This window comes from Mesitornis unicolor, unplaced genomic scaffold, assembly GCF_000695765.1.
Source record: "Mesitornis unicolor isolate BGI_N332 unplaced genomic scaffold, ASM69576v1 scaffold3986, whole genome shotgun sequence".
Classification (NCBI taxonomy): domain Eukaryota; kingdom Metazoa; phylum Chordata; class Aves; order Mesitornithiformes; family Mesitornithidae; genus Mesitornis; species Mesitornis unicolor.
In genome coordinates this window covers 1-12471 of record NW_010192827.1, presented here as the reverse complement: position 1 = coordinate 12471, position 12471 = coordinate 1, and the positions used below count along the sequence as shown (strand labels likewise).

At 39.3% G+C, this 12471-nt stretch overlaps 2 protein-coding genes across 2 annotated transcripts; one reads left to right on the top strand and one right to left on the bottom strand.

Moving 5' to 3' along the window:
• Positions 1-170: 170 nt before the first annotated feature.
• On the top strand, positions 171-4141 carry LOC104542796 (calpain-10-like; the record flags this gene model as incomplete). The annotated part of the gene is made up of 4 exons (XM_010187228.1): positions 171-426; positions 1482-1681; positions 2241-2286; positions 4043-4141. Coding segments are annotated over 4 exons (532 nt in total), but the record flags the coding sequence as incomplete, so codon positions are not given.
• A 1752-nt stretch (positions 4142-5893) lies between these two features.
• LOC104533729 (cytochrome P450 2J2-like) lies at positions 5894-11862 on the bottom strand (the record flags this gene model as incomplete). The annotated part of the gene is made up of 6 exons (XM_010187226.1): positions 5894-6105; positions 7862-8003; positions 8842-9029; positions 9680-9821; positions 10036-10209; positions 11702-11862. Coding segments are annotated over 6 exons (1019 nt in total), but the record flags the coding sequence as incomplete, so codon positions are not given.
• Positions 11863-12471: the final 609 nt, after the last annotated feature.

The window sequence follows — 12471 nt, the reverse complement described above, 5'->3', positions numbered from 1 at the left end:
GAAGTAGTCAGATCTTGACTCTGAACTGCAGCTTAGTGTATTGAGAAAGTATGTTTTGTAAAAGAACGGAATAGGTTTCTGCAGAACACCTTTCCCAGTGGTGCTCTGCATTTTGTGAAGTCATACAGACTCTGTACATTTTAGTTTCTTTTCTCTCTTACGTTTGATAGTGAGCTAAAACCACCACCTGCAGATGCTGCCCTCTGTGAAGAACTCCCAGCAGGTGAATGGGAGACAGTGCAGCTGCATGGATGCTGGAAAAACGGGCAAAGTGCTGGAGGTAGCAGGAACTTCCCCTCCTTCCATATCAATCCCTGCTTTCCCCTCTCCATTCCTGCAGGACCAGGAAAAAGTAGTGTGAAAGTTACTCTCCGTCAGCACTGCCAAGATAGCAAGTGTCGTCCAATAGGTTTCCATATTTTCCAGGTAAGACTTCTTTGGGTCAGTTCTATTGCTCGTTTGCCAGCTGTGAAGGTAAGGCTGTCTGTTCTGTGCTCCGTGCACTAGGCAAGGGATTTCCTGCTTCTAGGAGAAACACAGCCTGGTCCTGTGAAGTAATGCCCGTGAAAGATGTGGAGTAACTACGCGCTGGGTGCTATAGTAACCAGATAATTGGTTCCACTGAATCCTTCCAGTGTTCTGAATTAGTTTGAGAAATGATGAACTCTTTTGAGGATTTGAAAAGAATTTCCAGTGTCTTAGTGATTGAGGACCAGACTTTTGGTAGTTGATCAGGAAAACTTACTTTCTTCATCTCTAATTATTTACTTGTCCGTTGGCAAGTGGTATTGGATCTGCAGACAAGATTAGAATTCAAAAGGACTCTGATATGTTGAACAGATGATCTGACACAGAGCAAGGTATGATTTGGTATGGGCAAATACGAGTTCTACAAGTATGTGCCAATGATCAACTGCATAAATGTCGGATGGGAAGCTTCTGGCTCAGTGGCTGTTTTGCGGGGAAAGCCAGCTTTATGTTCAGAAAATGTGCTTCAGAAAAGGTGTTGCTTAAATGGAGTGTGTGGAGTTGAGCATTAGGAGTGGTCGCATAGCTTCTAATCTACAATATGTGAAGAAAGATGGAAAGAATGACATTTTTCATGCCTATAGAAGACTGAGGAGAGATCTAGTGTGATTTTTAGTACAGGAAAGTCCACTAAAAAGAAGAAGGATGTAGTCTGTTCACCATACCTAGGAGGTGAAAACAAGTGCATTAGGCTGCAGCGAGGAAGAGTGAGATTAGACAGTAGAAGAAGCTTTTGCACTATGTGGGTGTTGGGTTGTATAAACTGTCTGCAAACGTGGTAGGAATGATTTTATCTGCCATCTGGAAGTCTTCCTGTCCCTTTCATATAGCTCTGTACAGAAGAGTGTTTATTTGGAGTGGAATAGATATTGAACGTACCATACTATGGTATATCAGGAATGTGACATTTTGAGGCCTGAAAGGTAAGGTGTGTTTTCATTCTTTTTTTGCAGGTGCCTAACAGGAGCTGGAAACCACATAATGCCTCTTTTCTGCACTTGGAGCCACTGGTTAGCTGTGTACCTCATTGCTATTCGCAGGAAGTGAGCCAGCTTTGCAGACTTCCTGCAGGAAGTTACGTAGTTATACCTTCTACGTACTTGCCCAATACAGAAGGCAATTTTACAGTGGTCATAGCGACCAAAATAGACAGGTAAAAATATGTTGCCTTCTATTTGCTTTTCTAGTATTTTTAGCGCATGCATTGCGGGATGTTTGGAAACATAAAGTAAAATGTTCTCACTTTTGACAGAAAATATTCAAGGGTTTTTATTTTCTTCCAAGTCTTCATATTACTGTTAAGTTTACAAACATTGCTTACCACTTTGAAGTATTTTTTAATCTTCTTACATCACTTGCTGAGCAACAGATGTCTAGAGAGATGCTGGAGAAGGTGGCACTAAAGCAACTAATTATCAGCTATATCAGTATATTAGGATTTATGCTGAAATTTTACAAAGCTTTTTAATAAACAGGATTGGTTTTGAGAAAAGGCAATGAGTAGCAGGCCTTATTCCAGGTAGTTCCTCCTAATCTGTACAATAACAGGTCTGAATTGGAGTTTGTAGATCCCATAAGATTCCATAAGGGAAGAGATAGGAAACAAAGCCTAGTGTAACAGTCTTCTCTTTTTGAAGTGGGATAAATGATTGATACTTAGAAGATCCCTCAATGTTTTGTGCAGAAATAAATGTGGTTTGGGTTTTCAACAGGAAGCGCATTCACAGCCGGGAGACACTTGGACAAGTATTGCAAGAAGTAAGTGATACATTTTTAACTTCAGTTCTATAGGTGTGGCAAAGGCATCATGGAGGCTTTTGTATTGACTAATATTGAGAGCTGTGTACGAGTGGACTGGACTTTGAATGTTCTCATTAACTTGCTGCAAACTGTTAATCAGTAAAGCAGTTAATCTTTGGGGTTTTATTTCTCAGCATTTCTTAGCACCCAGCAAAACTTGTCTTCTTCACACTGCTTGGATATACAGAAGCTTCTTAGGACTATTTTGTGAAGTCATTATTTGCTCACTTGAGTCATTTCCCAGTACCTGCATCTGCTGTTAGCATCTGTGAGAAATCAGACTATTGGTGATGAGTAAGTGGTTGCACTTCTACATTTCCTTTCAGGAGTGTAAACGCTCTTTATGTATTTGCATATGCTTTGATGTGGTCATTCTTGGTGACACTGAAGATCTGCTAGCTGCAATTATATATTTTATCCCTCCTCCATCTGATTTGCTTTGATATTAATTTGGGATCCTTGTATTGCGATTTAAAAATTCTAATGATGCTGCAGAGTTGTAAAAACTTAACACAGCAAAAAGGGAGGAAAATCAAATGGACAATCCAAAGATTAGCTTTCACCACACTGGAGCTTTGATTTTCATTTGTTTCCTCGCAGCCAGCCCATAGAGCATCCTACCAGTGTAATCCTTGGTGTGTGAGCCATTCTGGTCAAGTTAACACTTGATATTAAATTATATTTAATACTTTGGTATTGTGTTTTGCTTAAATGGATGTGCAGGTAATATTGAAGAGCTGCATGTGAATGCTGAGTAAAATACTTAGTGTTTTTACTGGGTGGAGAGTAGAGCTTTGAATGCCTTATTTTAGCAGTTGTTTAAAGATACCTGATGTGGTTGGTGGATCAAAGCAGGCCCTTGATAATACTCTGCTTGTTACATGAGAACTGGACCATCTAGATACTTGACTCTTGCTTTGAGGTTTAATACAAACAACAAAATCTTAGGAAGAAACCTTCACCCCAGATTAGAACTGGTTTACTAATATTCTTAATCTAAGTCATGTTGACCAATGATTGCATCTTGTCCTTAAAACCACACAAACAGTATGGATTTTGTGGGCTTCACGAAAGTGGGCTTAGACCTGCATGTACTTTCCTTGTGGTGCTTGTTATTTTAATATCTGGGAGCTGAAGTATGTAATGAAGTCCTTCATTGCTGCTGTTTTGGAAACAGACCACTGCAAGGCCGTTATAACAGAAGGAATATATTGAAGTGTATGTTTCTTACGTTACGCCATAAAAAATTATCAGACTTGTTCAAAGGGTGTCATCAAAGAAACAAACAGTTTGGATTCTTCAGGACTTGAAAACTTAAAGAATTTGGAAATGGCAGTTACCGTTTTCTTACCAGGGGTAGAAATTAAACGTCTGAAACGAATACTCAGCAGCACGGTCTCTCCTAAAGACTGGACTTTAAGTCAATCAGTGCTTTCAGGGGTTTGATCTCTGAAGGATCCAGGCCGTCTGCCTTGCTGAGAAGTTGGACCATTGATTTCTAGGGGGTGCATCACAGCAGAGCTGTCAGTGTAGTTTTCTAAAAGCTTACCTATGTGTTTTACTGAAGAGATTGCACAGGAACAGCTTGCATTTGGGCTTTGATTTCTACATATTTTCTCTGATTTTCTCTAATTCCTTATGAATTTCTTCTTTCTTGACAAAAATGTTAACTCATGAAATAGCTTTTCACCCTGCATTGTTCACTTGCTTATAGGTTTCATTTACAACTGTGATGAAAAGGTGATCTGGAACTCTCACACTGTCGTTTCGAGAAGCATTGGAAAGCCGAGGAGTACCTCACTGCTTGCCGTTTTCAGTTTTAAACGGAATAAGAAGATACTCTTCTCCCAGCTGGTTTTCACTGGTACCAACTGTCAGGCCTACAATGACTTCTTTTTAAAAATACCTCCTTAATCATGTACACACTGAATATTTGTTCTTCCTGTGTTTTTAGAACCAGCATTGTACAGCAACTCTTCACAATGTACCTCAGTTCTTCAAAAATACAGGTGAAGAATATGTGCGTGTTTGAACCCAAGCTACTGTTTTACAAGGAAAACAGAGAACTTACGTGCACAGTTAAATAATGTTTTGGAAAAAATTAAAACCGCAACAAACCAAACTTACAGAATAACTTCAGGAGACCAAAGGGGCAAACATAGAGGAAAGAAACTGGAGTCTTTTTTCAGGTAGGACATACCTGAAGAATCATCAAAATACACTGGAGCGGAGAAGGTCCAAGCTTGTATCCTACACTGCCAGTCATGCTGCTGAGCACTTTATCACGGGCCCTTTATTGAACCATGCCAGTTGTGGGTTGAAAAGAGATTTTTTTGGTGAGTTTTTTCTTTAATGAACACCACAAAGGAGAAAGATGAGACTTGAAAACGTTTCTTTATGAACTGTCGTGTCGGACTGCTTTTGTAAATCTCTAAGAATGTGTTTTATGCCAGGTCTGCCCTCACTGTAACAAATATGACGTTTCAGAGATTTTTCTTAATTTCTGTTTAAGTATTTCTTATTCAAGGAGGATTTTTAGATGTTATATTTTCCTCAATAAAAAAGGAATAATGTTGAAAGTTTTATGATGTCTTTTATTAAAAAGGTGAAAATTGTCAATGATGTCAAGTGTGCATTTGTTCTGCAACAGCAGACTTCACAGTGTGTTAAAGCCCTGGGCTTTTCACCAGATCTAAGGGAACAATTGGAAATATGTGAGAGGAGAATCAAGTCTTCCATTAGTTTTGTCTGAGAAATATGAAAAATAGTGAAAATATTTAAAAGAAAACACCGTGAGTAATAAATCTCTACTGTGCCTGTTCTAACAAATTTGGCATCTTTGTTTATTTTCTTTATTTCTTGAAAGGTTGTTCCTTTCCCTTCAACTAGGAAATTACGGGATGGTATAATTATGTTTCTAAACAGAAGAAGGAAAGATTCATGAAAGCACCTGGATCTGAGAGTTGTGATAAAATAGGAGACATCAAGTAAAGAAAAAAGGTGTAAGGATGTAAATGGACCATGATTATAAAAGGCCCCATTCTGCAATCACTTATTCACGTGTGGTTTATACTACAATATATAATGCTTTATGGGAAAGGAGTCAACGCTCGGTGTATACACTCTGTTGCTTCTGTAAAAGGATGGAAGAAAGGACCAGTGAACACAGAGGAGTAACAGCATATTGAAGAAAACCATTTTTTATTCAGGCATCCTTGCTGCATTAGAACATCTGTACCATTTCAAGTTTGTGATACCTGGCTGAGCACACGTGCAGGAAAATGTGCTGGATACAAATCACTTCTCCAAAATCCTACATCTAATTCAATGCTACTGTGAGCGTGAAAATATATTCTTTTCTTTTTTGTAGCATACTACTGTGTACTTGTGTACGCCCAAGATGTGATGATGCGCGCATTGGCAAGTACACATTTTAATTTCAAAAAGCTCAACTGTATGAGGTCAGACCTCCTAAAAAACCACTCTAATTTGCTATACTGAGATACCTACATTTGAATATCATTGAGACAGCGATGTTTTTAAACTATCTGCAGTTGCTGAGTGCTCACAGTTCCTCTGCACTGCGGCATGTTGCAGACTGACGTGGAATAGCACAGAGTTTATACGGATGTGGCTGCAGTATTGCACCCAAAACGTACTCCAAATTGATTTCCTTTACTCCCTCAGGGAGCTGAAATGTGAATGCCCGAAGTAGATTGGTAAAGAAGATGAACAGTTCCACTCGTGCCATCTGCTCCCCCAAACACACGCGGTGCCCTGCAGAGGAAAGGGAATAAGTTGTATAAAGCTAAAGTCTGAAAAGAACTTCAAACAAAATTATACTGAGTTCCATAATTCTTACATCAACAGCACTTATTTACTATTTCCTTCTGTGAGGACAGAAGATGCCTTTGGAGGTGGGGGAAGCATTCAACTGAGAAACTGTGTGCTGCTATTTCTGTCAACTGATTGGGGTTTTTGTTTGGTTGGGTTTCTTTTGTTTGTGTTAGTTGGTTGGTTTTTTTGGTGGTGTGTTGTGATTTTTGGTCTTTCCCCACCCCTGGAGCTTGAGATTCTTCCTTTTCATTTCTTGCTGCTTGTTCTGTGCGTCAAGTGCTGTGAGAACCATGAATTGCTTCTCGGTTAGGAGAAGGCCAGATTTTAAAAGGCTTCCTGTACTTCAGAGTCTCTGGTTGTTGAGGAGGGAGGACTGGAGCACTGTGGGATTCAATTCTCAAGCTAAGTAGAAGGATCCTTAGTAGAAGAATTTCTTCAACAGAAATGAAGAAGGCTGTATTGGGACCTCTCCCTAACCCTGTCCAGAAGCAGATGTGTGAGCTAAGAGAATGGAACGTAGGTGTGTGCAGTGATGTATGGGCTCAGTGACTCATTTTAGCATGTTGTTTTCACAGTATATTTCAGGATATCTGTATATTTCGGACTGGGGGAAGAAAACCAGGATATATAAAAACTCAGATTATATAAACAGAAAACAACCAAAGCAAGGTAGAAAATTCCCTCTGCCTGGGTTGAAATGCTCACCTAAATTAGTTGTCGATTCACGTAAACTGGCGGACATTTGGTGAGTAAAGGAGGTAAGGTGCTAAGGACCTGGTTTTTAGGATTTACAGGCAATTGGGGAAAATGGTTTCAGAATCTGGATTTACTGTGTTTGATCTGACTTCTTTGTACATTACTTAGTATATTATTTGCTTTTTGTCTACAGCACATGTATAATAGTATCGTCTGTCACCGTAACATGGAAAAACCTCAGCTATTTTCATTGTTTAATTTTTATATTTTCAGTAAATAACACCAACATCCTGTTTTGTGCTGCTTTTCTCCATAAACTGTGTATTGCAGAAACTGGTCATCTAGAGAAGCCCTCTGATTTATGTTTTGTACTGCTTTTCACTCTTCTTTTCTCTTCCCTCCCACGCCTGTTTCACCGTGTTTTGCATTGTAAATTTGGTAAATCGTACATTGTAATACACTTTTGAAAAGTTGGGTTGTTTTCTTTGGTTGCCCAGTAATATTCTGCTGCAAAGACTGGATTTTGCTAGTTTTCTGGAGATAAAAGGAAATCTGCTCTTAGACTCCTACTGCAGGATTTGGGAGGCTGGGGGTTGGTTCCCTGCTTTATCACAGATTTTCTCGGTATATTTTGATAAATCGTATTACTTTTGTCTTTGGGTTCCCTATTTGTAAGGTGAGAATAAATGGATTTTTTGGATTTGAGGGATTTTATACACTAGGGACTAAAAGGATGAAATTCCCTAATGGTAGGAACCATACACATACCAAGGAGATTGCATTATGTCTCTTAGCCATGCTTATCCTCTGTTTGAATGTATAAATAATATAAAATGCAAGAGAATATCTGTGGCTCTTGCAGTAGAACACTGACTTTAAATCTTTGTGTCAAATACGTTTTTATAAAAGTATGGTTTGAAAATTTTAGGATTTAGAAATGGTGTTTTTATTTTGGCCGCAAGACACGGTGAAGAGCAATATTCAAACGCCAGGGCATTACCTGCTGAGAAAGGTAAGAATGCCTCTTTGTTCACAAAGTTGCCATCCAAATCAAGGAAATGGTTTGGGTTGAACTTCCAAGGGGTCGCCCAATGCTCAGGGTCATACACAGCAGAGTGCAGGTTTGGCAATACGAGCGTGCCCTGCAAGAAGAAGCAGAGATTATATTTTTCATGTCTGGTTCTTTTTTTTTGATTTTCCTTCTCCCTAACAGATAAAATGTCATCCTGCGTCTGTGGCCCAGTGTTTGGATTCAACTTGGTCTTCTGTTCACGTCCAGGCCTGACAAACCCCTTGTATCTTCTGTTTGCCGTGACGTGTTACGCGTTGGCCTCTGTGTAAGTTATCTCGTGTCAGGACTACTGACGTGTCTTCGTGTCTAAGCTGGAGTGGAGCCTGGACTGTTTTACATACTAATCATAACACCTTTTTATGTTTTTTTTCCCATACTCTTCACTGGATTTTGCCATTCCATCACATCAATTTTATGCTTAATACATTTGGGATATTTAGATCATGCTGATGTGACTGTCAGACCTGTCACTGTACTGAGCTGCCATCATCTTCAGTGTGTGAGGTGTGTGTTTTTGTCAGGGATGACTGTGGGTTGCTCCAGGCTGCTCCCTTATCTGTGAAAGCTGGCTGGCTTGACAGTCATTAAACCGCATTTCTTCCTCATTCCTTACAACACATGTTCTGCTGTGAAGCCTTTCTTCCCACTAGCCAACTTTGGATCTGGGCTTCAGTTTTCCTTATGTTTGTCTGCTACTTCTGCTTTTCCTGCCTTTTTTCTGCTTTTCCCCAAGCTTCCTTATGCATCTGCTAACTTAACTTAGCCCTGGTTCAGAACCCTCAGCTTTGGTTCACATCTGGGGTGTGCTACCATGTGCTCTCTATGCACAGTTAGGAATTGGAGAAGCCAATATCATAAATACTAAGTATTAATAGCTCAGTGCTCTAAGAAACATAGAAGCTCTGTACCTTTTTAATGTGAAAACCCAGCAAAGTTGTATTCCTCACGCATTTTCGAGGGACCCCAACAGAAGTAACGTTGCTGTACCGCAAAGCCTCGTGAATCACAGCATTTGTATATGGCAGCTTTTTACGGTCTTCATAGCTGATGAGATGAGAGGGTTCCAGAACATCCTCTATCTCTCTTTGAACCTTTTCTGCAGAGAAATAAAAAGATTGTCACTTTTTCCCCCTTATTTCCAGCAGATTTCTATACAGGTATGGTCCAGGACTGGGGTAAAAAACAAATTCTGTTGCAGTGGAATGCATTGGCGCGTGGTTTGGCTGATGTGTTGGTTTCAGTTGATTGAGAAAGTGCGTATCCCCAGAGCACAAGGTGGCCTTTCATTTAACACACGTTCCACTTGGGTAACGCAGTTCTACGTATCAAAAAAAGGATTAGAATTTGCAACTACAGGTGTAATTTCTGTTATGTTTATAAATACACATCAGACCAGCTGTCTTTTTAAAGCTTTTCCACTTGAGAGTTGGGAAGAGCCTAGGTTGCATGTGAAATGTCTGCAGCTTGTTATTCTGTCTTTGCCATCCCCTTATACCGGGAGAAAGCAGTGGCTGCTACTAAGGTCTGCTAGTGTTGCTTCTTAGTGAACTGGTGGGAAAAGCACGTATTTGTTTCATTTATTAAATTTTCGTTTTCTAGATCTCAGTTGTTGATGTGCCACCATTCACATTCGTTGTTAAGGGTTATTTTGCTAATATCACAAGTGATTGAGCTAATACTTACACTTAATGAAGTTCATTAGGGTGTAATGTTGAATGCAGTTCTCTGAATAATGCCTTTGCTCACCTTGTATTTCTGGATATTGCACCATATAGAGCAGTGCCCAGAGAAGGGTGGTGCTTGTTGTTTCCGTCCCTCCCAGCAACAGATCAACCACAGTCTGAACCATATTGTCTTTATTAAACGTAGAAGTAGGGTCATCTTTGGTCTGTGGGGTATAATCACAAGAAAATGATGAAGTGGGTATTTTCAGACATCATCGGTCACATAGAAATTGTCACTGCTTGGTGAAAACAGTGAGCAGCCCACCAAAACAAAAACCTTCACTGCTAAATACAGTATGCAAAATGCTGTAGCAGTTACTTGAACTGTATTTGTAGTAGGCATTGAGGCCAAGGAGGAACACTGTGATAGATACTTACTTTTGTTATTTGAGCTAGGTAGAAGTCAATGAGGTCCTGTGGATCACCGGTGGTGTGTCTCTCGTGAGCCTGGACCTCATTTGTAACCAAATGGTGCATGAAGTCACTGTATGCAAACACTTCCTGATGAGGTCCTGGGAGATGGTGCATTAGCCATGGGAAAGCATCGTACATCTGCGATTTTAAACAAAACGAAGAAGTGTGAGCTCTTTTAAATTCAGAACCCAATTCTGATTTTGTGATAACTCTGAAGTCATGGCAACACATGGGATGAGAGACAAGAGACACGAGTCAGAGCAAGATTAAATACTGGCAATTAAATTCTGGTTTCTCAGAAAGTCTGTGTGAAATCTCTATCCTTGGAGACTTTAAGACTTGACCAGTCCATAATGAACCTGATCTAATTAGGCCTGGTTTGAGCATGGAGTTGGATTGGCTGACATACAGTGGTTCCTTCCAGTGGAAATTATTCTATGTTTCTAAGAGGGATTATGAAGCCTTTACATTGCCCCTTAAGTGAACTGGCTTTGAGGAAAACTTGTTTGATATTTGTTAATGAGCTATTAGTAAAATGCAGCAGTCCGAGTTGTTATGATCACATTGTCACTATTCAACAACCACACTTGCTATCATTACTAAGAAGGTTGAAGACTGAAAACGTATGGATGCTGGCTTGACCTTTCAGTCTTAGAAGGCTTTCCTCTGGGAAACTGGCATGTGTATTTGTTGAAGGGAAAAAGAGTGCTTTTCCTTTATTTGTGCTGTGTATGTTTTGTGAATGGATTTCAGTCTCTGGGACTACTGGCAAAGCCTTTGTTTTATTTATTTATGGCCTGTGATGAGGACTCTATTGGCCAGTGCAGACTTCTCCATCCCCATTAGCTGGCCAAAATGTCAACGTGGCGTAATAGTGGTTATCAGGTCACAGGAGAATGATTGATTGCATTTTACTTCTCGGATTCATACCTAATAATGCAACAGGGACTTCTGTTGAATCAGAGTAATTGAGGGCTGAATCTGGCTCACAAGCAGATTATCTCAACCTTGATTCTTATTCTGATTTTTTTTAAGGCATCTCTGTATGAAAGTGTTGGAGAACCTAATGGTGTTACAGGATGTCAGTGTGCCAAATTCTGCACAACATAAGCAATAGCGAGGCTTTCAAGAACTTAAAATTTTTCTTCTTGATATGATGAAATTGTTACCTGTATCTTATAGGAAGCTCAGAATAACTTGGATCTTGGTGGTAGTATGAATTACATGAGGAGTAAGATATCTTCTCAAAAGAACAGGACTTTGAAGGCTTAGTTCTTATTAGCTGCGCTTTCTGAATGAGAATTAAATTTTAAAAGTTGCTTTCATTTTAAGATTTAAGAATCTTACACAGTACTCTGCAAATGATTACTCATTTGAAATACATTACATATTTTGGAAATCTATGAGAACCAGTGATGACCTAGAATTTAAATTTTAGGAGACATAAAGAAGGAATGTAAGGCAATAATAGCGTATGCAAGGTATATTATTACAAGGTAATTATTACTGCACAGTGGCTTGCAGAATAACGGAAATGCTTGGGAATAATTGTCACTGACTTTTAATTTGCTTTGACTTGTGAAGTGCAAGTGCACTTTAAGGAATAAGAACAAGAAAACTGGATTCTTACCCTGCCCCAGATCGTAGCTTGGGAGTAGATGACAAAATACACAGCTTTGATGAGCTTGCCGAAAGATTCGTCCTCACTCGAGAAGCGATGACCAAAAACAACGGCACAAATGATATTTGCAATAGCATGGACAAGGAACGTGCGGGGGTCGAAGGGTTTGCCTGTGAATATAGGAGGTATCATGAGTATTTCTGAATAGACTACAGTGTAAAAAAAAAACAAACAAGGAAGACTTGTTTTTTAATGGTAAACACAATAGTAGATCAGACTGCTTTGAGATAAATTTCATACAAGTGAACTCTAGTTTAATACAAATTAACTGTATGGATTGTAAGGGCAGGGAATCTTTATTTTCAATCTGCTTCTTACTCTTGTAAAATGCAGTGATTATTGGTTTTTGAGAAGACAAACATTAGGTCTCTTTTCCCTACTTTGACTTGTGAAAACACAAGCAATTAATTAGAATACGTGCCTTCAAGTCTGGAGGCACATATTGAAGTTTTGGCAATTAAAAAACAGAACAAACGATTCCATCCATTTCCCTCCCCCCAAAAAAACAACCAACCAACCTAGAAAGAAAAAACAACCAAACCCTAAAATAATTTTAAAGTATAAATTTCTTAGTCCTGTTGAAATTACTTGTCTCCTTTTGGTTTTCCAGTACAGCTTAACAGTTCAACTATATCTCTCTATCTCTCTCTCTATCAAACTCTCTATCTCTCTATCCATCCATCTATATATCTATATATCTAGCCATATATATATGTATA